The 27,476-nt window shown below is 45.8% G+C and overlaps 2 protein-coding genes across 5 annotated transcripts in view; both read right to left on the reverse strand.

Moving 5' to 3' along the window:
* kidins220a (kinase D-interacting substrate 220a) overlaps positions 1-295 on the reverse strand; it is a 39,643-nt gene extending 39,348 nt beyond the window's left edge. For all 4 annotated transcript variants that reach the window (XM_067242792.1, XM_067242791.1, XM_067242794.1 and 1 more), the window contains exon 1: positions 156-295. The gene's annotated coding sequence lies outside the window, so the exon portion shown is untranslated. The remainder of the gene's footprint in view (positions 1-155) is intronic.
* A 333-nt stretch (positions 296-628) lies between these two features.
* The window catches only part of mboat2a (membrane bound O-acyltransferase domain containing 2a), a 33,274-nt gene continuing 6,426 nt past the window's right edge, over positions 629-27,476 (reverse strand). Inside the window, exons 2-13 of the mRNA XM_067243682.1 lie at positions 17,505-17,650; positions 15,475-15,552; positions 10,978-11,073; positions 10,492-10,547; positions 8,729-8,783; positions 6,913-7,093; positions 5,395-5,587; positions 4,979-5,082; positions 4,821-4,885; positions 4,559-4,691; positions 3,689-3,840; positions 629-2,876 (exon numbers count right to left, since the gene is read on the reverse strand). Coding sequence (XP_067099783.1) covers positions 2,684-2,876; positions 3,689-3,840; positions 4,559-4,691; positions 4,821-4,885; positions 4,979-5,082; positions 5,395-5,587; positions 6,913-7,093; positions 8,729-8,783; positions 10,492-10,547; positions 10,978-11,073; positions 15,475-15,552; positions 17,505-17,650 — 1,452 coding nt within the window. The 3' untranslated portion in view covers positions 629-2,683. The remainder of the gene's footprint in view (positions 2,877-3,688; positions 3,841-4,558; positions 4,692-4,820; positions 4,886-4,978; positions 5,083-5,394; positions 5,588-6,912; positions 7,094-8,728; positions 8,784-10,491; positions 10,548-10,977; positions 11,074-15,474; positions 15,553-17,504; positions 17,651-27,476) is intronic.

Consider the following 27,476-nt stretch of genomic DNA (forward strand, 5'->3'; position numbering starts at 1 on the left):
AACTAAACATTCGTCAGACATCGCAGCAAAAGTCTAGCTACAGTAGCTAGACTATCTATCTAGCTACCACTGTAAATTAGCAATTAAGTAGCAAGCAAAATGTTCTAGGTTAGGTAGACTAGCTAGCTAGCTACTAGTTTCGCGTTATTGCTTACCTTTTTGGCTTAAACTTTTAGAAGTTAACACAATGGCGTCATAAGTGCCAGTGCTGTCTGCATATATGTTTAATAACTGGATTAATAATGTCCACGATATGTGTTAGGTGTCCTCTTCAAGCCATCGTGTACAATGTGTTTTTGCTTGGCAGCTACACTGGCTCATACTAGCTGTTGATTTGATTGGTTTTCAAACCCCTCCTACCTAATAAGGTCGGGCGTGGCATGGGATTTGCCCCACACTACAGTATCTACAACAGTATATTCCACTAGACGTTGATAAGTCAGTAATATCGAATTTATAGAGGTCTTAACAAAGGGAATAGAGAGAGGTGTAATGTTGGACTTTTCATACTGAGCCCATGATCTCTTTCTCAGTAACACACACACAGCTTCTACATGTAACACTGTGTAGACACATTCCTTAAATGCTTGACAAATGAGTCAACTTCTGTTTTCAAATCTCTCTGTATTAGTGTTTAAAAATAATTCTCTTTATTTAACGACATAAATCAGATTTCAAAGTACTGTTATACAAATCTTTCCATAAGTTTCCTTCTGACACAAAAATAACAGTTTTTCTTCACACAAACATAAAACATATATGCGCCATTTATGATATGGCACTTTGGACATATGGAGCAGTTTGCATTGTTCTGCTGGTTTGGGTGGCCATGCAGTGCAAAAGTTGCCATGTTGGTAAAATGACATTCCTTCCCTTCTCTGGGCTTACAGGCCCTAGCTACAAATACAGTGTACTCTGACACCACACCAACATCTAAGAATCACAGAAATACACACAATTATGGCAGGAGTATGCACATGTTAGGAAGAAAAAGGTCAAAGAGTTTACAGTTAGAACAATTGTGTCTGCTACTTTGCTGTTACTCTTCATTAAAAAAAACTTCCCCCCAAAATGGTTGATATAGACTGCCATCAGATTCACTGCCTCATCTGCTCCTCTGACTGCCCAAGGTTAGAATAGTGTGCTTTGAAACCCACAAAAGCCTTCCTAATATCCCTCTTTTGTGTGTGCCAGAATACTGAGGCCAGGAGTAGTTTATTTTCCCTAACAATGGTTTTTGTTACTATAGAGGGTTATAAGGTGATACAGAAGGCGATAGGGGGTTTGGGTCACAGTACACAACAAGACTAGGAACCTGTCTTATCTTACACCACAGGCAGTCCCAAGAGATGGTTACCTACCTAACCCTAACAGAACAAACCAACAAACACAAAGCAAATTATATACAGCAGGTTTCCCCACAGCCAAATGTTGGGATAAAAATCTTCCATTTGATGTTTCTAGTCTGGCTGATGAATGATTTCACCTGGACAATATGAATGTAACTCTTTATCATTGACTTTGTTATGAAGCGGTAAGTGACTAATTTTTACATACATGTTATAACATACTGTGAGCCACATCCCACATTCATTTACTCATACAGTATGGTTACGTATCATATGTTCATATCATGTCAGCATACAACTCAAATCATACAGTTACAACCAAACTGTACATAGACTTACAGTTGGATGTTTTCAACAAACAGTATTTAAATACTGTAAAATCATGTTGTAAACAATTCTTTATCACCCTGATCATAGCCTACTTGTAGATTTTTAAACAAGTGTAGCTACTCACGATATTTGATATTGCAGAGATCATTAAAACATTTGAACTAAGAGGAAACCTACAGTTTGTTGAAGAAGAATAAAGACAGAGTATTACCTTCACCTAAAAGCCCTTCAAACAAATACAAAACTAAAACATAAAAAGCAACTGTCCCCATAATTACCCTCCCTTTTGAGAATCATTTGAAAGCAGCAGATATGAAAAACAGATGTGAAAATATCCCCCCAAAATAAGCAAAATGAAAGTAATTTTAAAGTTTAGAGTGTCCTAAGGCCTGTTTGAAATTGGCAACTGACAAAAAATTGTATATTTAATTTGCACACTGAAACATTTGTGTTCCGCCTCATTTAAAGGCTTTCAGACAATGACAAAAACCCTCTACTGTACCTTGATCTACAGTACCTGTCTGTCTGTATAACCCCCTCTATTCCACTGTGGTAATACTGCATCTCATTACCTAAAGCTACAAGACTCCCGATTCCCTCCCCAACCACCCCACCCTGAAATATCTGCACCAGGCCACTAGCCTACTTCTGAGTACAGAGAGGGTTTAAGGCAACTTCAAAGTCATTTAGCATTCTTCTGCATCCTGTCATTTAACAACTCCAGGCTCAATGTAAGTATTATTCCACTTAGCCTTTTATAGGGCTAAAAAACACTACTGTCTAAAGGATCCTTTCTCTGTGTCCGAGTGATTGCTGTTGTCCTTGCTACTGGAGGGTCTTGACATGTTGTAGACGTCTGCCTGTTGAATCTGTTTATTTGGTTCTCTGGGGGTGAAAGAACCCACAGTCACCACACTTGTCTCTGTGTCCGAGGTCTCTGACTGGCTCAGCCTGTGTCAGCCTGTGTCAGTGTCTGCGTGGCACGGTGGGCTGCTGTCCGTGCCTCATGTGCTTTTGTGTTTCTGGTTGCAGTTGTTGTCTGTGGCCGAGTGGTGGTTGTGTTTCCCGCTGTCTGGCTGCAGGCTGTCGACTTCCAGGCTGTTGGCCTGCTGCTCCTTGGCCCTCAGGTGCCGGGGCTTCACTGGGAGGAGCAGCACCAGAAGCAGACAGAGCAGGTGTATGCAGAAGTACCAAGACCTGAGGGGAGAGAAGGACAGACACGGAACAGGGAGGAGAGAACAGACAAGTTTAGTTCACTGAAGGAAGGCTCCATGGTGAATATAAATGAGGAGCTGTTCGAGGTGGAGATATGAGATAGTGCCCATATGATGTCATTCTTTACTGAGTATTATGAATGGCCTGGTTCAAAGGAGAAAGTCATCCTGTCATTGACAGCCTCAAATATAGAAGCTAATACCACAGTCTGGAGATGAAATCTAAAATCAATGCCAGTTAATCCCACTTACTATGCATCCAGTCATCACATAACCCTGTTTATTATGGGATTTTAAGCTTTCCCCTCTGGTCGCTACCTTGGAAACAAGTGTACAGTGTTCCAGAACCTACTGGCCTAGGTCCCACCCCCTAACATTCCACCAGCCGGCCCCCTTAATTCTACATTCTTTAACGAGCCTGGTTAACGAGCAACCCAGACAGGCTGATTTAATAACCACACCCCCATCCCAACGACCCCATAGATCTGCCTTCAGTCCACCGGAGCACCTCCTGCACATGTTTTATTCCTGCTCATGAACGGTCCCTGTCCCCGAGTCGTTAAACTGCCTCGTTAACCGTTTGAGGATCAGGTGAAGGCAGCTGAATAATAAGACAGCTCGTTTTCTCTCCGTTTATGCCATCCTAGTTTTCCATCTTTACGGGCATTGAGTAATCCCTCTGTTAAAACGACAGGTGTTTGGACATGGCTCTGCTTCTGCGCTCAGGGCACAGTTTTGGAAAGATGGACAGAAGTGAGACTTGTTGAACGTTCGTGTGACGTCCGTGCGACTCACTTGTAGAACTTTAGGGACGTCTCCACGGCCAAGAGGACAAAGGGCACCACAGTGTAGCATATGGCCACCTGCGTCCCCGCCCACGTGATGACGTCATAGATGCGCTGGTGTGTCAGGGAGCCCTGGAAGTGGGGTCTAACGTTGTGTCTTATCTGTGGAGAGCCAAAGGAAGATGAGGTGAAAAATATCATGTTCTAAAGACATCCGTTGGATGATGGATTGGGATGGGAGTTAAGGGCAGGACAGTAATAATGACCATGAAAATAAAACACAAACTTTAGAGTTTAGAGAGCAATCGTTAGCTATCAGACATGAGGAAATTGACTGACCCACTTCTCAAGAAAAAAGTAGAATCTACCAATTACTAGAGAAGTAAAGCACTTTAATGCAAGTTAGAAGAAGAGATATCAGGCCTCATTTATACTAATCTAGACTCCATTAGCTAGAGCTTTGGCTTCAACCCATCAGAACTTTTCAGAACACATTCATTTATTATATTTTCTGTCACAATTATTCTTGGAAGCGAGAGAGAGACAGAGAGAGGAAGAGAGCGAGGAAAAGAAAGACTCTGAGGCAGAGAGAGATAAGGGGAAAGACAGGGAGAGCAGGAGAGATAGCGAGGAGAGAGAGAGGGAGATTTTAAGTCCTAATGGCACTAGACAGACCCTTAGGAGAACAGGGTCAGTGCCCAGTGGCCTTCCTGTGTCTCATTACTACCCTCCTTCCCTCTACCAGAGCAGAGGAGCTGTGCTCTCTCTCATCCTGAACTGTACTGATAAATTCACCCATTCTCGGCTCTCCTCAATTACTGTAAGTATTCCAGCAGTTTACAGTATGTACTATAGTTCAAGGTGAGATAGAACAACTCACTGCGCGAGCAGCCATCGTCATGGCGATGCCCGTGAGGAAGGTGAGGTAGTACCCAGGATACACTCCGTGCCATATGGCTGACAGAAGGAAGGTGGCCGCTGTGGGGTTGATGGGACAGCGTTCGTAACACACCCTGAGGAGAGGTCAGTAGGTACCCAGAGTTACCATAACAACCCAATGTTATGGCGGCTACACACTTAGAATCCGCACCGCTCTAGCATGGTTCCTCTGCTGTTTATCCTGGTCAAATTGATCTATTTACCTTTTGAGCCAAAGTGCTGTTTGGATATTCCAGTTGTCCAGGAACGTTTTGAAACTAGTGGCAAACTGGAATTAGAAACGGAGAGATTGTTACTGGTCTTACTGTCAAATAATCAGATAAAAAAAATTGATGTATTTAAAAATAGTACAATAACTGACTTCAATGTCCATTATTCTGAGGTTTGATATGCGGTCCCATCGCGGGATACCCTGTCTGGTGTAGCCATTGAAGCCGAAGCCTGCGGCGTTGTTGATGGCATCAGCTGTATGAAGGAGAAAAGACCACTGAGTCGACTGTAAAGAAAGATATCTTCCCTTCATTCTACATATTACCATTCCATATCATGCTAACATCACCATGCTGTTGGAGTGAGTACAGACTGACTGGTCCTGTAGACGTCAGAGAATGTGCTAGTTCCTAACACACCCACTAGAGGGCGGTGTAACACAACCTACTGCGCAAACAATGTCAACTCTCCAAAAAAAAGAATATCAAACAATAAAGAGAGGGATACTGTATTTGCATAGTTTCCACTGGTGTTCATGAGTGCCCAGCCAGGGCCCATTCCACTCACCCAGGGTCCAAACGAAGAAGTACTTGGGCCGCAGGGAGAGCATGGAGAGGTAGAGGTAGATGACCTGCTGGTAGAAGGGTGTGGAGGAGATGAAGCTGTCGTCTATGGAGCGCTCCACTGGGACCATCTTGTAGATGGACAGGTAGACGCCCAGAGAGATTACACACGTGCACAGCTTGGAGATCACGTCACTCTGAGGAAGGGGGAGAAGTCAATTCAACGATCAGATCTCAATATGGATCTCAGATCTTATAATTCAATTAAGTTCCACTCAATTCCCTTTATTAATCCCAGGACAAGTAAAAGAACGGTTAATGCACTCAATTGGATTGTACGCAATAGCAGCAATGAAACATCTATTCAGGTTTGTATCGACCAGCAACAGACGCAGTGACAACCGAGAATGCAGACACAGCTATTGGGATCAAACATGATGGAATATTCCGGTAAAACGTCTAATATCTTTGACAGCAGAAGTCCCTCTTTCTGTTCTGTTGAGCCATTGAAGACAGAATCTTTCACACAGCATGGGTCTGCGGCAGAACCCGTGCACATCTCTGAGCTCACACCCTATCTTTAGCGCTGCCTGGATTCCTCTTCTCACAAGCTCCTCACTGGACCCAGCCTGCTGGAGTCAGACATCCATTATTGATGACTTGAGAAGTAAGAGAGTGTGGAAGATATGTGGATGATACACAAACTTTGCAGCATTGCTCACGACAGCAGAACACCATTCAAAGAATAATTGGCTGGTTAAAAAAAAGATGTACTAGCCTTCCATGAACAGAATAATGATAAACATGAAGGTACTGCTCAAAGTTCCGAACGATGCAGTCCAACAGATTGTTGTGGGCCTGGCTTTTGATGAATACACACATCCAACAGAGTTGCCCTTCACAGAACTAGTCCATTGAAAGCGCACAGGTAGGTTGCTATCGTGGTTTGTTGTTGTGTTCTCTGGTGTCTCTGGTGTTATTGTGTGAAGGCTACAGGCTAATTCGCATGCAGCAGAAAAGATACGTGCTCTTCAGTCTAGTCGAGGTAAAGATAAGAGCATCATGGGAGGTGCACCACGAAACACTGAATCGTCACTCTGGTCTGTCATTAAAAGCTTTCATTGGTATATACTGCATTATTTATACAGCAGTGATACGAGTGCTGGATCTCCCATCCAGAGGTGTTGCCACAATAATTGGAAACCATTTAGTATTCATTCTCCTCCACCAAGAGAATGTCAATGTAAATAAAATTGCTTTTCCAGGAGCCTTTGAGATGACAAAGTAAAGATGTACAAAATCATTTATTTATCTGCTCCAGCTCCTGAAGCTCAAGTCGTGGCCACCAGAGGGCGCTCTAACAGAGGCATTGCCGAGGTTGCCACAGTAACTACATATCGCCATCAGAGTCTGAACATTCACATTTGTCAAATATAATACAAAAATAATCAAAAATTAGACCTGTCAACGGTCATCAAACTTACTCTGTGAGTAACATTGGTCATTAGGTTGTTAAGTGTACCTTAGGAGAGGGGTGGTTGATCTTGTACTTCCCGTTCTCCTTGCCGTTGGCCTCTGTGATGCTGTGGTAGCCCGTGCCCTCCATGAACGCCATGTAGTCGTTGTAGGAGCAGGTGGGGCCTGCCAGGATCCCCATGAAGTTACAGCTGTAGCTCAGGTACTCCAGCAGACTGGGCATCCTCCTGGCAGCAGGGAAACACACCCCCATACACACGCAGGAGAGGTGGAGAGAGAGGGAGGCACAGACAGAGGGATAGACAGAGAGACAGAGACAGAGAGAGACAGAGACAGAGAGAGAGAGAGAGAGAGAGAGAGAGAGAGAGAGAGAGAGAGAGAGAGACAGAAAGAGAGAGAGAGAGAGAGAGAGAGAGAGAGAGAGAGAGAGAGAGACAGAGAGAGAGAGAGAGAGAGAGAGAGACAGAAAGAGAGAGAGAGAGAGAGAGAGAGAGAGACAGACAGACAGACAGACAGACACAGAAACAAGAGCCAGTTAGATAATTAACCCTTGGAATGATTAATAGACTAAAATCAAAATTGGAGACATGCAGTATAAGATGGTCAAATATTAATCTAATATGTGGTCATATGGGATATACAGAAGACCATAGATCATGATGCCAAGTGAATAGGATGGATGCTTTGAGCTCAAGGGACGTTTTTTCCTAAATGTTTGTGGCGTCTGTTAGATTTCTGTCTCGGTGTGAGTCTGGAGGAGGGTTGCTTGGCATTCTCTCCGTGCCAGCTGAACTCTGATGGATATGCCCCGCAGCATGGTCAGGAGAACATGGTCTGATTGCTAATTTTCCACGTCCCGTCACTGCCTGCTGGTGAGTGGCTCACCCACAATGACCAACCCTTCTCTGTTGTCTGGTGCAACGGGCTGGATCTCATAAGTCAGAGACTTTAGAAAAAGAAAATGAGGGCAGGGCAGATTAGCCTCTTGCACCAGGCAATAGCTTGATGTTCCTGTCCAGGATGACTTGCATAAATTCAGTCCTGTCTAAAGTCCTGTTTAATGGCATTTCCTTCCGTATTCTTGAAGTTAGCTTCCAGAAATACAGTGCAACCTTCTACAAAACAAACAATCGAGTTACATCAGCAAGACGTAACTCATATCAGTGTTGTTTCAATCCCTTTCCTCCCTGCACTCTATTGTGTGATTCACTGTTTTCTGACAACTTCCTGTCTGCATTAGTCACAAGGTACAGTGTGGACGTGTGGTTGCCTGGCAACTGCTGGGAGTCCTTCAATAGGGGGGTACATATTCCTTCACAGTGCAACACTGCAGCGTGAGCAAACTGGGGCTTTATGGGATGGTTGTTGAATAATCAAATCTAATCACACTGATATGAAGACAACCCTGATATCTAATCACACTGATATGAAGACAACCCTGATATCTAATCACACTGATATGAAGACAACCCTGATATCTAATCACACTGATATGAAGACAACCCTGATATCTAATCACACTGATATAAAGAATACACCGTTCAATGAGGGACAAAACAATGAAATGGGTTCAAGCTTCTGCCAATTCTCCATCTCTCAGAAAATCCTGATTGAGCTTTTTGAATAGTGCATACATGAAGCAGGATCTTTTTAAATTAGATAAAATAATTCAAGACTCGCTGCCACGGAACATAAGACCAGCATCAACATAGATGAGAGGCTTTGTGGGGACTGAGGAGAAAGTATAGTTTGCAGGTTATCCAGGTGCAGGTGTACAGATAGATACATGGCTCGATCACAGTGCAGCATAACAGCTGGTCCTAGGCCAGCTGAGAGAGTAAAAACATACCTGAGTCACATACCTGACAGCTAGGTATCTCTGACTGGAGCTCAGCTGCTCCTCCTTCTTGGCCAGACCTGAGTGGGATGGTGGGAGGATGGGAGGGAGGGAGGGAGGGAAAGACAGAATGAGTGAGAAATAATTATCAGTGGTATTCTGTGGTTGAGTGGTCTTAATCTCCTCAAACACAAACGCTCCAGCAAACATACTGCACAAAACACAGGCCTCAAACAGGGAGTCAGACATGGAAATCCCATTTTGTCTCTGAGCCAAACCACATGAAGGTGGCCAGCTCACGTGATTCCTGGCTGTACCTAACAACCAGTTATAACAGGTGTCAGGGGTCAGTTTCATGGCAAGAGGCAGGGTCAGGGGTTAAGAGGAGTCACTGACTGTAACCCTGGACTGTGACAATGACGAGATCCTCCCTGAATCAGTCAGCTGCGACCAGGGAGGAGGGGCTTCTTACATAACCTCAGAACTATGCATGATCACACACACTATGTTAGCCTTTTTGGCCCACAGAGAACCAAAGCTTCAAGCTCACAACTAGGGCCCAGGGATGGGACAAACTGTAAGCGATGGAACACTGACCAAAGATGAGAAAAGGCTGAGATGTAACAGTAGTAAAAGTAAAAGTAGCATGAACTATAACAGTTACAGTTACAGGAGCAGTAACAGTAGCAGTGGCAGTAGCAGTACTGTATAAATAGCCATATCAGTAGCAGTAACAGTAGCAGCAGCAGTTACAGTAGCAGTTATAGAAACATTGTCAGTAACAGTACCAGTACCAGTATTGGTGGCGGTAAAAGTAACAATAGCAGTAGGTCACAGTAACAGTAGCAGTAGGTCACAGTAACAGTGGCAGTAGGATTAGCAATGGCTTTATTAGCACTGTGACAGTCCACTGAGACAGAGGATTACGGTGGTTTTATGAGGGGGATCAGTACCCTATGAGAGAATTAATACACAAACACACACGGATATAAACACACACCCACCAAGTCGCATGCAAAAACAAAAACACTTTTCTCCAAAATAAAGAGTCTGGTCACCCTCGCTTTTTTCTTTCACTCATTTATTCTAATCCACCAGTTCCATCGCCCATTTTCTCTCCTTCCTTTCCTCCCTCCCTATCTCCCTCCATCCTTAATTAGTTAGTGTGGCCTTTTGGCTGCATCTGGACTTGTAACACAGGCACGAGAAGCAGTCAGACTGAGACTTCAAAGGAGACTAAAGCTTAGTAATCTTCTCCACTCCTCCTTCCCCCTCTCCTCCTTCCCCCTCCTCCTTCCCCCTCTCCTCCATGTGAATCTGCATTATGGATGCTATAGGCTAGACAGGCACGCAGAGAAGGGGGTGGGGGAGGGAGAGAATGTCACAGACTCTATATAATGTCCATTACATAAGGGTGTTATAACCCTAGCCATGCTCTCTCAACCGGAAGAGCAGTGTCAAACCTGCTCGGAGTAGAAGCCCTGAGGCTTACCGCATCACGACAAAGATTGTTAGGGAAAAGGGTTGTTTCTGAATGACACTTGAGCATGGCTACATAAGCAAACATAAAGTGATGTAACAGTGTTGAACAGGATTGTGTATGTGCCTGGCAGGCCTGGTAGAGCACTGGATAAGAGTGTCTGCTAAATGACTAAATGTAGAGCAAAGGTGTGCAGTGTGTGTTCTGTTCAAGATAGAATCTCTTTGTTGGATCAGTGCTCTTATCTGGTCACAGATTTATGAAACGCACAAGTGCACACACACACACACACTCCAACTTGAGCTCACCGTCGTGTATCTCAAACGCCAGGCTGGTGATCTTCTGTGTGATGACCATCATTGGTCTGTGAGAGAAAACAGGAACGAGACATGGTGAACTGTTAGTGGGGCCAACTTACCCTCCAACAAGTGCTTCTGTACAGAAAAACTCACAATTCTGAACGTCTATGACAGAAATAAAAAGAGAAAGATGAAAAGAGGATGCAAATCAGAGAGCGAGACACAGAGATAGAAAGAGAGACAGAGAGAGAGAGACACAGACGGCAGGTGCAGGCCTCTCAGTGTGGTTGCCTAGCAACTGGCCACCTTCGCCCCAGCCTGATTTGCTGTCTGGTTCATCAGACGTTCTGAAGGAGAGTGAACTAGGAACTGAAGTCTTGATCAATGCTGCCCCCCCCCTCCCCCCCCGGTGGGCAGATAATACTATGACAATGCCTCTTCAGTTAGATTCAATATCCAGCGTCCAGCCGTGCCATGTGAATGCTCAGAACTTACCCAGTGAAATCTGCAGAGTACATGCTGTAGTCAAAGACATAGACACGTGTTATCTGACAGAAGCTGAGGTAACCCAGAGCCACCACAAAACAGTACCTGCAGGGAGAGATAGAGAGATTATGAGGAGGAGAGAGAGAGAGAGAGAGAGTGAAGGGGGAAACAGCGAGAACGAGAAAAGACCAGGAGAAACAGGGTCAATATTTACACTTTGAAACAAAATGCGACAGAATCTCACGACCCATGATGACTTGAGCACATGTGGTCGCTCTCATGGGTATCAAAGAACTCTTGTTTGTTGTCAGGTGGGTCATCAAGAGCACATCTGTTATGGCACCACGGAGTCCATCTTAGTGTGTCCCAGTAGCAGCCAGCTCTGGAAGATAACTGTTATCCCTTTCTTCTCTGCCGCCCTGAGCAGTAACAAGCTGTTCCTGTTGCGAGGGAAGACACTGGGCCTGGCAGGCAGGCAGGCAGACTCACACTCAGGGATGTGAGGAGAGGAGGAGGAGAGCAGGAGAGGAGAAGGGGAGGAGGAGAGGATATGAGGAGGCGAGGAAAGGGAAAGGATAAGAGGAGACAAGGAGAGGAGGAGATGACAGGAGGAGATGACAGGAGGAGGAGAGGAGAAGGGTGGGAGGAGAGGAGAAGTGCAGTAGCCTGCTGTCGTCTGTCAGTTAGAAGAACACAGATCAGTGGTTGAATTAGAAAGGCTTAGCATTAATGTACTAACCACTACAGCTGGGACTGTGGAAGCCTAAGAGGCTATAGGACATTGTGTGACTTTTTTCAGACACAAGACAGGCTGTCAGTAAGACACTGTGCTTAAACAAAACCAGTCCCAAGTTCAGATTGATTACAATAACCTTCAGCAGAGAAATCAAAATTCCTTTTGTCAATCGGCACTTAAAAAAAAGTTATAGGATGTGACCTCAAGGATCAAATTGAACACAGAGGGTGAAAGTAGTTACGGTACAAGCATTCTCTGACCAGCAGCAACCACAAGAGGCTTCAGCAACTTAACAAAGCTATTGATTTGGCCAGACTCCCAACTGACAGGCCTGCCTTAGACCACAGACACATCTGCAAACATTTCACACACATTCTGCCAACCCTCTGACAACACTGTCACAGCCTGCCTTTCTCTGTTGCTCTTTGTTTAAGTGTGCGAGTGCGTGTGCGTGCGCGGGTGTGTGTGTGTGTGTGTCTATGTACTGCTTATGTGTGTATACAAGAATCTCATTGTAATACCAAGCCATGCTTGGTCTGAGAGAGCTACAGCAGCAATAGTCTCTTCCCCCTGAGCGCTCAGCATTACAATGGACATCTCAGAGCAAATTGTGCCCACACTAGTCATGGTGCAGGGTACCACCCTCCTTCCAACACTGGACACTGGCTCATTGTTCTCTATTAGCAGTCAGTTCAGAGAGAATCCTATTAACATGTTGTCTTCACTGCAAGAGCACCCGTAGGGTTTAACAAGGCAGGCTGGGGCAAGAGTTCATGTTTGTCTACTTAATGTTCTAGCGTTGTTAGTCATTCTGAGGTGGAAAGTTTCGAAACAGGAGTGAGGAAGTTGAGAGATAGGGAGAGGGACACAGAGGGAAAGAGGGAGAGAGAGGGAGAGAATCACTTATCACACCCACTCAGTCTCCTTGTGCTCACAGCAGTATGACAGCAGAGGAGGTTATCAAAGTCGGTGAGAGAGCGTGCATCTCCACAAACACCCACCCCCTATCCTCACACCCCACCCCCTATCGTCACCCTTAATGACGTCAAAGCCAGCCAACGGTCCCTGGGCCACCTGAAACATGAACTTGGTGGTGTTTGACCTTGGGGGAGTCAACACCATAAGGGACTTTCCTAAATGGCCACCATCAAACTACCCAGCCAGGAAATCTTTTCTGGCCAAAGCCATGGTTATAGCTCTCAGAAATCTCCTGCAGTATTTGCAGTCTCAGCAGCAGCAGCAGTCAGGATATGAAGAGCGTGACAGCAGAGTATATTTAAAGCAGGCCTATGGGGAATGACTAATGTCATTTGTGTTTTTAATATTCTTTTTTTCCTGTACAAGAGGAAATTCATTAGTTTCCTTTCTGTCCTCAGTCAGTTAGCCTGCAGGCCTCAGATGCATCCTCAGACTCAAGGAGCCTGGCACCCCGCTGAGGGAGGCCAGGCCTGCAGACGAGCCAGCATGCAGACCGCTGGCCCTAGGGGAGGCCCAGGTGGGCTTCAAACACTGCAGGGAAACTAGAGAAGAGTAAATAAAGGTTTTATTCTGGCTCAAGGGATCCTGACCTATGCTTCACCAATCTGGATACAAACACAAACATTTGCACATGCTACCATTGTTGTTTTTTAGGCTTAGTTTATAGCAAGGCTGCCAGAATCTCATGGCCTTATCTGTGTCAAATCTGCCTACATCTATTTACTTATCGCACATGCTATGTCTGTCTCTTCTAGAGTGTTTGGCATCACACAGACACAGTCACACAAACACACATTGTAATGTAATGTAATGTATTCATTATTATGTAAATAAATTATATATAGAAGACTCTCTCACACACACACAGATAAAGTGTTCAGTATTCAGAAAACCATGTTGGTGTCTTGCTACTCTGTCGTTTGATTCAGGGGCAGAGTCGGATCTGCAGGGTATAGAGACAATAGGTGCGTTGGACTTCATGCAGCGCCGGCATCGCCTGCAGCCCGGCTGACTTGAAGCAGCCAATGGCATTCTCAGCTTCAGCTGAGCTATCGGCACCACCGGCGCTGCATGAAGTCGAACACAGCTATTGACTGATTGGTTGTGTCAGCTGGGGATGGTGTGACCACTCCCCCTCCTCCACACATCAGGTTCAATCCATCAGTTTAGACAGCCGGTCAAAACAGCCATGACTCGCAGATCAACCGTTGACTGGCTGATCTGGAATGTTTGGAAGCTACTGTGGAGAGGTAGAACACTTCAGTTTGAAGTAGGATTGGAACAGACTCTGATCAAGTATCTTATGCAAACAATTACTTTTCTTTTCTTTCTTTGCATTTTTCACTTTAAACTAAAGGTTTTTGTGTTATATGTCTGACCCCTGTCTGGACTGAAAAAAATCTATAGGTCAAATAGTCAGTCTGAAGACTGTGGACGTGGGTTTTCCACCACCAGTAGGAGGCACTTGGATTACTTTGGAGACCAGGCCATACTCTCTAGAACATTCATTGATTCATTCAAGGCACCTGTTCATCCACTGAGAGACAGTTAAACATTACTCAGAAGGACATTACCCTGCTCTCCTAGCCAATGACTGACAGGAGGTATGTAGCCAACCTCTGAACAGGAAGAGAGTTTGAGAATCCTGTGATTCGCTGTGCCTGGCCCACTCTCTGGAACACTCATCACCTCCCTTCAACTGACTTACCATGTATCTGACACGCATAGACTGTACACCTGTGCCCGAAATAGAGCTGTGTTTTGCCCAGTTGCTCCCCATTGCATGGCAAGCTCATTTGTTTAAGTGCCCTCCACGAGAGGATGAGCAGCTAGCTACAGTGTAAATACATATCTGTTCTGCTCCATTTCATCTCTATGGATGGGGGAGGGGGGGGGGGGAGACAACGAGAGAGGGGAGAGAGGGATGACTGAGCAGAAAACAGAAGCAGGGCCATCTGCAATTTCAGCACATACAGCGCGAGTTGATGCTCAACCCCTGGTCCAGATAACCAAACACAGATACCCACACACACACACAGTTACATAAACCTCCCACCTCCCTGCGGTTCAATGCCATTCCAGGCTAATTATGACACAGCACCCCTCCCCCCTCTCTCTGTTTCTGAACTCCGAGACTGACCTCTGACCCTTGAACACTGTGGCAAGGTTGGCATGGCTTGGAGGGCTGTCACCTTCCTTCCACTACAGTTTAGTCAATGTGCTGACCTTGTGTCTACCAGGAACACCAGAAAAAAATTACCCCGCTGATACAAACACAGTATTGCTTTGAATGGTCCAAAAAAAAAAAGAAAGAAAAGAAGAAGAAAAAAATTAAACGGATGGAAAATGGATACGGTTTAAATGTGTTGTACAGCCCCTATTACAGTCACAAAGGGCTTCACATATGCCTACAGTGCAGCATCCATAACCAGCCTAAACCCCAAGAGAAGATAAGGAAAACCTCTGTGTGTACATGTGTGTGTTTATAAGTGTGTATGCGTTAAGAGTGTACATGTGTTGATGAGTCATGAACACAGATGGAAGCCTTGGGGGGGGCAAAGCCATCACTGTGAGGAGTCTACACTCTCCAGGCCCAACACAGCAACGCAGCACGCAGCAACGCAGCACGCAGCAACGCAGCACGAAGCAACGCAGCACGCTACTACCACTGCTCCAACCCTAACCCTTCCAGTTCTACTCTGCAGCAGCCCGACTCTATGAGGCACCCTCACAGAGAGCTGCCTCTCCAGCTGGAGGAATGGTGACCTGAGGAGAGGGAGGTAGATACTCACTTGTGCATGTGCTCCAGGCCAGCGAAGATCATGATGCTGTAGGACAGCCCACTCTGCACCAGGAAGTGTAAGGCATACCTAGAAACAACAACAGAGGGGAGAGGAGTTAGAAAGATGGAACATCTTAACATTGATAGTGATAGAACCTCTCTCATTTTCAGCAGGGTGGAACCCTGAATGATTATTTCCGACCTACAATAGAGTCCTGTATGTGGTCTTACAGGCGCGGGGAACATTCTGTTAGGAAGCTGTTTACCAGACGGTTCTATTGTTGCTACGTCTGGTCCTATAGACAGTATTGCCCTTCCTTTGAAGAAGACATGTCTCACACCCTCATCAGACCCACCAGCCTGTGAGCTAGGAAGGAGGTCTGTGATGATCCAACACTCCCTTCCGGGGGAGGGGGGGGGTTCATATCGAGTTAGCAGCAACACGACAGCAGGGGGTGGAGGGTGTCAGAGGAGGGTGTTTAAGGAAGAGCAAGGGGTGGGGGGTGTTAAAGGAGGAGAGGGCGGTGGGGGGGGGTTTGAGGAGGAGCAGGGGGTGTTAGAGGATAAGCAGAGAGCAGGTTCCGTCAGACACAAGAGGAGCCCTAGTCTTGCTGGAGCAGCTGGAGGTTGAGTGCCACCTGCAGATCAGTCGTCTAGAATATGCTAACGGAAGGGACTGCTCATGTGACTGTCACACTTGAATGTATGTCTCAGGCTTGACCCTGCAGCTAAGAAAATGCCATTCTAGCCTCCTAAGCTAGGCCCAGAACTACCTACGCCTGGAACTCAGGAGAGACTGCTTCTCTCAAGAATGATATGAAAATATCTTTGAGAGAGGTGGGGGTGCAAAATATCCTAAAATAACCCTACAGAATGCAGTATCTGCTGGAGAAATCCCCCAGGGCTGTGTGCCCTCTGAGGAACACTAGTCACTGTGTGTGTGTGTGTACATGTGTGTGTGTGTGTGTGTAAATGTGTTTGCTTGCCAGTGAGTGTGACATGTGTTTGTCGTTGTGTTAGGCTCTACTTCTTGAACCGAGGATCTTGTACGGCACAACTTATTTAGTTGGTACTTAGTATTCCAGACATGAATGTGTGCAGCCTTGTGAAGTAAACACTAAAATGTCTGTGTTGGAGCTCCTATGGGTTTATAGTGCAGACTTGACTTTTGCTATTTATAACTTTTGGCATTATTACCTTTTTATACTCCCTATTTTACTTTTCATGTGTTCATGTAATGATTTGTGGTTTCGTAGAGCCTGTCAGACAGCCAGAGTCTGCACTTCTAACCACATTGCAATATCAACTGGCCACAGCAGTCTCAATATTACCATGTACAATCCAGGTCCATAATCTATATCATCTATCAGACTTGCAGCTGTGTTGGAACAGTGACACAGGTACCACATCCCAGGGTTCCTGTTTCACTGTTATATCCACACAGGGAGATCAATAGCTGGCTAGCGTTTTTATTGTCTCTCACTCACACACGCACGCACACACACGTATCCATCCTCTGCTCCCCTAGAACAGACAAGTCTGTCTGTGAGGCAGCAGGCCAGCCAAAAGCAGAACGTTTATTACAGGCAATGAATCTGTAAATAAATATCAATTACACATGCATCGACCTGTTTACCTTGGCCAAGGGTGTACAGGAAGAGATGGGGGAGTAGGGGACAGGGGGAAGGTAGACAGAGAGGGGGAAAACGGAGGGATGGATGGATGGATGAGAGAATGAGGGTCACAATAAAATTAAGGAAATGTTAGGTTAAAAGAGTTGGAGAGGGCTAATAGGGGAGAGAGAGAGACAGAGAGAGACAGAGAGAGAGAGAGAGAGAGAGAGAGAGAGAGAGAGAGAGAGAGAGAGAGAGACAGAGAGACAGAGGGGAAGAGTAAGATGTAGGGCCAGTGAGGGAAGGAAAGAGCGAAAGAAAGAGAAATCTGCAGAGTTAGTGAGAGAACAAGAGGAAGGATTAAAGGAAGGGAAAGAGGGAGAGAGAAAGATGAAGGGAGAGGAAGCGACAGAAGAGAGAGACTCACCAGCCGAAGCAGAAGAGAGCCAGGTAGAAGCCCAGCAGTGTGGCCACCACGTGTCTGACGAAGGTGCTGGTCTTACTGGGGTGGAGGTACAGGCGGAACCACACAGCCGTCAGCAGGGCAAACAGCTGGCACACTACAAAGTTCACCTGGAGCAGAGACAGAGATGGGATGGGGTTCAAAAAGGGCAGTTCTGTTTTACTCTCTTCTTGAGTAGGACAAAATATTCAAAGTCAACCAATGACATATTATAAAAATGATGTTGTATTCATTTAGCAGACGCTAAATCGTCTTTATTATTAACTAGATATTAATTTATGGTGAACAAAAATACTAATACTACAGTGCAATAATTACATCTCAATTCCTCAACTCTAGACTCCCTCTCCATGCTAGGTTCCTGTGCAGGCAGACTCATGGAAGCAGTCGGAGTCTGAGGGAGGACATATCAGTGGTCCTCCAACCCCCTCTCCTGTCCCCTCTTTATCACACAGAGTATACAGGGATAACTGTACACTCACTGCTATACACACACACACACACACCTCCGGCCCACTAAGATGAACTCCTGTTATAAAGAGTCTGACACCCACACTACAAACACATACACAACAACGCAAAGGTTTAGAGAAGCCAAGCTAATGTAGAACTACTCTGCACAGAGCACGCCCTCAGTGCTGAGCAGTTTGAATACTTATCAGTAATGCATTTCGGTGTGTGTGTGTGTGTAGTCTGAGTGCAGTCCCACAGATTGTTCCCATGGTGAATCTCATTCATTAGCATGGGCAGATTAACAAGCACAATTTCAGCAAGGCCAAAAGGCATTTGGATGTTATTCCTCTTTATTCTCTACTTCAGTTGAGACATCTGCTCTTATACAACACCTGCCCCCCCCCCCCCCCCCCCCCCGCACACCCAAGCCTCTGTGAGTGTATGTGTGCCTGTCTGCACGGTCGCGAGGGTGTGTCTTGCTTGTTTGTCGTGGGAGGTTGTTTACTCCTCTAATCACCCTGAGAGGTTGCTTACGGAAAGCTCTGCGACGCAAAAACTGTCGCGAGTTGAGCAAGAAGCTAGATGAGGAACTCCACACAAGCTTCTGCTGATTGATGAGTGAGCTCATGCGGTGCTACACTGGGATCCATGGAGAGCTGGGGGAGGGGTATCACATCCTCAGATCCCTAGTCAGGTGACACCTCATGTCACCAGTCTCAGAGCCATCTCTGAGAGGCCCTGCCTTCCCTCCACATCTGGAGCCATTAAGTGCTTTGGTAATGACCACGGCAAGCACTGCCCACCCAGGCAGTCTACCAGCCTGCGTGTGTGTCTCTATCAGAACCCTCGGCACGGACACATGCACTAGGCCAGTCTGAGATGAGTCAGCAGTGACAATTGTAGTGGCGTCCTCAGTGCTATACACACACACACGCCCAATGCTGACAGACTCATTTCACTCTCAATTTCCTCTTTTACACACTTGCCTCCCTGCCCCCTCTCTCGCACAAACACCAAACACACACACTGGTCAGTGCAGACACAAAAATACATGTTTGCTGAGATGCCATGATTCCATATTATGGACTGTGACACACACTAAAGTAATGGGGTAATATACATGTTGAGGAGCAACAATATGGGGCCTGTCTGTGTATTTTTGGGTCACTTTAACACTTTAATACATCTAGTGTGAGACAGAGGGAGAGACAGAGAGATTGCTACGTGACACATAACAAACGTAGCAACAATTAGCCCCTGCTGTTGTTTGACATTGGCAGCAGAGGTCTGTGTGCATCATATCAGTATCTGCAGCATGTACAGACATCCTTCAACTCAAAGAAACACTGAGTCCCACAGTGCAAACAAGCAGATAATAAATTAAAGGTAAGTTAAGACGAAGCCTATCAGGCTACAGGCCAGAAACAACGCCATTTTGAAGGAAGAAGAAAGAGAATATGCATTGGTTGAAGACAGACTGCCGTTCATTACAGAAAGAGAAGGGAAAGGGAGGCAAAAAGGAAGCGAGACACAGTTAGGTACAGTACATGGTAACGGTACAGTACAGAGATGCACCACAAGTCTGTCACCATGTAGGGGGTTTCCACACAGCCCCCGGCTTCACATGTGTGCTGGGTTGCTATGCGGGCTGATTGTCGTCATCCAGCTGACAGTTACAGGTCATTGCAGACCCACAGCAGCTGCTCACTGATTCAGCTTTGTGGCAAAACAGTGTGAGTGTGTGAGTGTGTGTGTGTGTGTGTCAGCTGCACTGTGGTTAAACAGAAGTCAATGATGTACCACTACTTTATCATTGGAGTACTTGCCATAGTGTGTGTTTGTGTGTGTGTGTTCTGGTCTTGGAAAGTTGTTACCTATGCAGCTTAAATCTGTAAATCGCTATAGACTTGCTTTCACACACACACACACATATTTAGGTAAACATCTTCAAAAGCCTGGGCTTTATAGTATAGGTCTGTTATTTTATAACAGTCACCCAAGCGGCACTTTGAATTGGTCTACTGTGTTTCTCTATAGAAGTCAGGCTAGCCAGCTTGGAGTTAACATCAATCACACAATCAACAAAAAGGCAAACAGAGAGCATCCATGGCCCTGTTTTCACCCGCTAGCCACACTTCAAACACACTAAATGTGATGACATGACCAAGGACTCCAGATATCATTTGATGCTTCAATTACTCTGAGCTGCTTTCTTAGCTAAATGGCAACTGTAGTCCGTCTGTCAGGCTGTGCTGACATAACATGCTTTGGTTCAGCATTGACTAATCTGGGCCCTGCAGAGGAGAAAATAGCAGCGCGGCGGGCTAATGGACAGCCGCACAGACAACAACAACAATGAAGTCTTCGTGATGACCCACCAACGTTGAGGCAACGCGTTATTGATCAGTTGGTGAGTACGATGGGGACTAGGAGGAGGAGAAACAGGAAAATGAGGAGGAGGGTGAGGAAGAGAGAGGAGGGGGGGGGGGGGTCGTGTCCAGGAACAGCTGCCAAGCCACACAGAACATGGCCCACACAGAACATGGCCCACACAGAACATGGCCCACACAGTGTTTGTGTAGGTGGCCACAGAGCCGCCTGAGTGGCTGTTGTAGGCTCTGAGGTAGAAGGCCATGCTGAGTATTGCAGTCATGGCCTAGTCTAGAGTTCAACACAAGCAGGTTTCCCCCTGGTCTGCTGACAATGCTCTAAACACAAGCCCTGTTGCTATGGCAAAGACCAAACGTCCAGCTGACAGTAAGAAGATAAGGTTTTCTATACGAGGCCCAGATGAAAATGCTGTTTTCCCTCCCGCTGCTTGACTTGAAAACACCAGCGGTATGGTTCACTGTTGTGCATTCCGATAAGAGCCTCTTCCTCCATATTGCACATTGTTTCCTGGAGGGTGGAATTCTTTCACGCTGACTCTAGCTGTGTGAAAAGGGAGTTGGTCCGCTTCATATTTCTGTTGTTCCAAGGCAGACCTTTTGTCCAGGGTTCATTCTGGAAGATGGTTCCTCCAACATTTCCCTCCAAGCAACGTGCTTGTTGTGGAAACGCTCCTTTGAAGGAACACGGTGGACAGAGAGAACAACCGCTGCCAGTCCCTGTCAGGAGAAGTGTCAGTAGAAAACCGAGTAAACTATTTGCCGTTCTCTTTAGGCTTTGTTGTTTACGCAATTCCCCGCCCCAGTTTTGCGGCGTGCGTAGGATGGTGACAGGTAGCTTGTTGATAGCTCAGTGATGACGCCTGCGGCAGCACCTCCAGTCTTGGATGAAAGCTTTGCCCTCTGCAGTACAGTTTGACCTTGGGAGGAAGATGGCTAGAGCTGCTGTTTGTTACAGGGATCTGAAGACCGGAATGGTGGACAGGCGTCTTCAGTTTGCCAGTCACAGCAAAAGCTTAAGATTGAGTGATTTCATCCTCACCATGTTGAGGTAACTATTATGCTTCAGCAACACCACAGGCAATCTGTAGGTCTGGATGGGAAATAATTATTTTTGTAAAAAATTGTTGTTTGTAGAAGAACTGAAAGACGTCTATTATTTGACACAAATATCATTGTTCCACTCTACCCCAAAGCATTTCTTAATATTCAAATGACCAGTCAGCAGCCAGTTGATAAGATTAGCAAAGCCTCCTTTCGATTCATGAGATGCATGATTCTCTCACCATGAAACTGCCAGACTGTTGTCCTCTGGGCTGTGCTGTAATCACACCTGTTGATTGCCGGCTGATTTAGCAGTAATCTTGTCTAGGCTAGGAATGGAGGCCAGACAGGGAAATGGAGGGCATAAATGAAATGTAACATGTCTGTCGAGTAGCAAACGAGGCTTTTATCACGACTCAGGGTTAAAAATATCACGGTTTACTCGCCAAATGCAGGTAGATTTAGGAGATTTTGGAGATTACACGCCACACTGGCATGTATAAAAACATATTCTACACTAGAGAAAACTGCTGGTTTGCTTCACTTCAATCTGCTGGATCTGCCACGCTGCATGTGTCGTGCTCGTCCATAGCATGTTAACTGTGTCATTAAACAGCATTTCTTGGTGAGCAGCTAAAAGTCAATTACTGTCCTGTTGCTCCTGTTCAACAACAAAAACAGAGATTGCCAACGTAGCAAGATTTGTCGCAAGTTTTTCTGTCCCAAGTGAAGTTGAAAAGTTGCTAAATCTAGCATCTAATCTAGCAAATCTAGAAGATGACCATTCTTTTCCGAACCGCACACCCAATTGCTAAGAAAGCGTGACCCTATTCGGACTTAGAATGAATGTTTACTGCCGTTATTTCTGACCACTATATTAATTGAGAATCGCATCAAGACCAAGATTACAGGATAACAACTAATAGCAAATTGCAATGCAATGTATTTTTTACGGCTGGTAAAATCTATCTGGCTGGTGATTTTTTTCATGTAGCCTACCAGCCACCTTGACTGTTAAGCCAAAAAGTTAATATTGGACCCTGCACACACTGATTTAGGGAACTGAAAGAGCATGGAAACAGAGAAAGTTGTTAACACAAAGTACTGTAGTAGCCTACTGATATACCTGAGCTAATCCCTGTTCAGAAGAAGCCCACCAAGTAAGACTTTGAAGATATCTGACCTTACATTTTCCTCTTAAGATGATGCTTAGGCTACACCCTACACACACACCCTACACACACACACACACCCTACACACACACCCTATACACACACACACACCCTACACACACCTCTTCAGGCATCTGTCATCACTCTGTGTTTGCGTCACTTGAGCTTGGCTGGCAGCTTAGAAGATAATTGCTTTAGCGCAAGTGACACCAGTAATTGAATTCATAAAAAGGCTTTACACTAAACTCAAGTGGCCATCAGAGAGGGGTGAGCATGTCTTGCCAATATCAAGATCACATTGTTCTGCTGAGAGGACTCAAGGGAGTTGAGCTCTATGTCACGTTGGCACCAGCAACACATCAGCATCATTTGAAGAAGCACGCACTGTGAGAGAGCGCATCTCTCTGACTCCCCCCATCCTCTCAGGAACGTCTTTTACGAGGTTGGAAGAAAGTCTAATATATGTTCTTTAATGGTACTGTAGAACAAACATGCTGTACTCAATAAAATCCTTGGTCGGGGTGATTGAATCTTCACCATTACTGGTGAATTTGATCCAGTGGAGCTCATACCAGGGTGATAAGTTCTCTCTATGTGGGTTCATTCTCGGGAGTGCTATCTAGCACTGACACAGTCAAATTCCATCTCCACCAAGATAGACTTTCCAGGCAGAACTAAGGAACATCCAGGATCCAGGATGGGTCTATGTAGTAGAACAGTCCCAATAGTAGGTTTTGGGGACTGAGAGACAGACAAGTATCCAGACAGACAGGCAGTCTGGTAGTCACAGATACAGGTCGACAAGCAGTTTCACAGTCAGACAGGTATGAGGAGAGACAGGTATGCAGTCAGATGGCAAACATCCAGACAGGTATGCAGTCACAAAGGTGGCAGACAGGCAGGTATGTACATGTAGGCAGACAAGTATGCAGACAGACAAGTATGCAGTCTGACAGGTTGGCAGACAGACAGGCAGTCTTGTAGTCAGAGAGACAGGCAGTCTGCAGATAAATAAGTGCTGAGTAGTTGAGGGTCTGGTTGGTAAGGGACACTCAGATAAGAAGTCTTCCTGAAACTCATTATTGGAACCACAAGGAGACAAATGCTCTACAGCCTTCCCCAAACCCCTCAGGCTTCGCTAGCTAGAGCAGTGTTCAACTGTATCACTCACGAATACTCCATTCTCTCTCTCTCTCTCTCTCTCTCTCTCTCGACTCTCTCTCTCTCTCTCTCTCTCTCTCTCTCTCTTCTCTCTCTCTCTCTCTCTCTCTCTCTCTCTCTCTCTCTCTCTCTCTCTCTCTCTCTCTCTCTCTCTCTCTCTCTCTCTCTCTCTCTCTCTCCTCTCTCTCTCTCTCTTCTCTCTCTCTCTCTCTCTCTCTCTCTCTCTCTCTCTTCTCTCTCTCTCTCTCTCTCTATCTCTCTCCTCTCTCTCTCTCTCTCTCCTCTCTCTCCTCTCTCTCTCTCTCTCTCTCTCTCTCTCTCTCTCTCTCTCCTCTCTCTCTCTCTCTCTCTCTCTCTCTCTCTCTCTCTCTCTCTCTCTCTCTCTCTCTCTCTCTCTCTCTCTCTCTCTCTCTCTCTCAAGCAAACTACTCCTCCTGTCAAATGGTCTTCCCATTTGACAGGATCCAATCAGCTGTTCTTTGTTTTTCTATATGTTCTAGTTTCTCCGACCCAATACTTTCTTTCTTTCTTCCTTTATTTCTCCATCCGTATCCCTGGTTCTGTATTTCTTTCCCACAGTGGGTCACAGTATTCTACAATGATTTATTTCATCTTAATCTCCATCCCCTTACTATTTCACTCCTCTACGTGTTTTAGTCTCCCTCACTCAGGTTTTAATTTAGCTCGTCAGCTGGAGTTGTCAGGTAGGAGGGGTGTGGAGCCAGATGGCTGGGGTGTGAAGGGAAGGGATAGAGGGAGGACACATAGCAGTCATCTTTCCTCTCCTCCTTTCTTGGGCTCTTTCATGTCATCTCTTTCTGTCTGACAGAGGTGATACCAAAAAAGTATCAGGTACTAGGTACCAGGTGCCCGATGGAAAACCAGAAAAAAGGAGAGAACAGTCGAGTCTAGCAGGTACGATTAAGTGGAAAAGCATCATTTATTGTGAGTGCTTCTGCTCTGTCTACAGAACATAGTCACCAAGAAGATTTCCTGGCAGGCCGATGTATAAAACTGGCCTGATGAGTGGAACTGCTCTCTGTGCTACAGAGTGTGCTGCTCTCCATCCCCGTGGGAGACTGCCCATGAGATACATATACACATGTAAACACACACATCTAAAAAGTGGCAACAGTACTGAATGCCACCCATAGCTCTAAACACACACACACCCACATACACCTCTAAATATATTAAATCATCCTGAAAAGTGCTCTCTCCCTCATAATGTCCAGGATTAGAGCCCACCGAACAGAAATAATCTCTTTGAAGGAGGTAGCACTCCCACCAGGACTCAGCTCATTTTACAAGTAGCTGTCAGGAAGTTAAATATAGCACCTCATTAGCATAAAGCTGCTCCGCCATGTCATCCTAGTCTTACGTCATCTGCCCAGAACCTTCCCTCCTAGTCAACTCCTCTCCAATAGACTCCTGTTCATCATGACTCATACCCAATACTTAGGCTAATACCTAGCTGGCAGTGGGGGAGGTAAGGATGGTCTACTGATCGACAACATCTAGACATTCATCTGCTATTCGACCGAGAGAGAGAGGTGAGGAGATGGAGAGGTGGAGAGATGGAGAGAGTAGGGAATCATTATCTAGGTAGCCTGATTAATTTATCTGTCCTCTGTAGTTGTATGCTCCACCTCTCTCCTTCGTTCTCCTTCCCCAGTGTCCAAAAAATCAGATGGTGACAGAGAAAAGAGAGAGAGGTGTAAAAAAAATATATATATATACTGTATATAGGTATATATATTTATATATATATATATATATATAATCCTCTCCTTCACTTTCCCACTCTCCATCTCTCTGTCTCTTCTCCCCCCCTTTCTCTTTCCCTCTGGTGACACACACAAATAAACATGAAAGCGGTGCAGAGAGTCAGGGACTTGGGGGCCGGGCCGTCGCTGCTTGTTGCAGTCTGCAGAGACAGAGATGTCGTGACTTCCCAAGGCAGTCTCTGACTGACACCAACTGTCATCAACACTATCTGGGAGGAGTAGGGCTCTAGGAATTTCTCATTTGCAATTTACATTCTGTGATTTTATTCCCGCAAAGTGTGTTTGTTTGTACAACAATGCGCCAGAATAAAAGGAGAGTACTTAAAGCACTACCTCAGCTCAAACACCCAAGCCTGGTAAAATACTGACAATATCAATGCAGAAAGAAAGAATCCAAATGTCAAATGTCTGGACCAAAACAGAGCATTCCGCTGACATTTGGGCTGCTGTGGTTTAACCAGAAAACATCTCTCTAGAGCCTAAGACAACAGCAGAAGAGCACACCTGTTCCCCTGGAGCATGTTAGCAGGCTCCCTCTCTCTATCCCTTCCCTTTAAACCCTCTCCATTCCTCTCTCTCTCTCCACATCCTCTCTCACCCTCTCCCCTGTCATGGTGCCTCTCTCCCTTTCTTTCTCTCTCCCTCTCTCTGCTGAACCACATATCCCAGACAGGCTCTGCGGTCAGGCAGGCTATTAATAGCCTGACAATCAGGCATTCCTCATAGGACAGCCAGCACAGGGTCAGGTCGGACACAAACACACACATACACACACACACACCGACACGGGTCATCACTACTATAACACAAATTCCCTCCTCTCCCAGCTCCCATTGACTCATTAGAAACAACACACATCCTCTATCATCACACAGCACATCACCTTTGATGTGGCAGACTATATGTAACATTAAACCAAGCCAAGAGGAATGATAGGGTATACAGCGTGATGGCTACGCTGTTTGGTCTGGAGTGATGTCTCTCATGGGAGGGTGCACGGGACGTCAAGCCTGGCTGGATTATAGGCTAGCCCGAAATGGGACTCAACCATGAGATGGATTTCAGAGTTGGACGGATAAGCGTTCGGCTTGGTTTATACACGAGCGTTTCTATAGAGTGCCCACTGTGCTACCATGGCAACGGAGAGCAAACACCACCGCTGAGAGCAACACATCAGGAAATGAGACATAGAAGGAGAGAAAGAGAGCGAGAGACAGACAGAGCCTGGAGAGAGTGGCAGTTTACCAAGTGATGAAGACAGAGAGCGAAAGAGAGCAAAAGAGATAACAGAGAGGCAGAGATGGAGAACAAAGAGAGAAATTCTTTTGTGGGTTTCTTCAAATGATATTCCTTCCTCCATTAACATTGATGGACAATGTGTTGGTGAATGTGCAGTGTCTTGGTGTACAGTGGGTAGGCCTAGTGGGGCCCACAGAGCCAAGCACGGTCTGTTCAGATGCAAACAAGTGTGTCTGTGTACTTGGTCAATATCCCTCTTTGTCCTCTCTGTCCCCTCCAACAACTAGCCTTCCTCAAGCTGCAGTTGGACGACTTCTGAGCTAGAGCTGTGCTCCAAGCAGAAAATGCTCAGAAATAGATTATATGATTTACTGTACTGACATTGATCTAGTCCACTGCCTGGCTGACAGCTAATGCAGACAGTAAACACGAGGAGCAGTACAGAGAGAGACTATGACTTTGAAGATGTCTTTATTGGGCAGTCAAAACTGCCAGCTAACCACCAGAACTACCATTTTGGATTCTACTTACTCATATTGGGCCTAGTGGTATTACTGTTTGTTTGAAGGTATTAGCTGTGGTAGGGACGGGGGAGATGTTAAAGTTCTGCCGAGTCGCCCTTGCTCAAATCATCCCCTCACAGTCAATGCTGTGGAACAAAAATACAATTACACGTAAGAAACAGCTGGTTT

Source organism: Osmerus mordax, chromosome 9 (genome assembly GCF_038355195.1).
Source record: "Osmerus mordax isolate fOsmMor3 chromosome 9, fOsmMor3.pri, whole genome shotgun sequence".
NCBI classification, from domain to species: Eukaryota; Metazoa; Chordata; class Actinopteri; order Osmeriformes; family Osmeridae; genus Osmerus; species Osmerus mordax.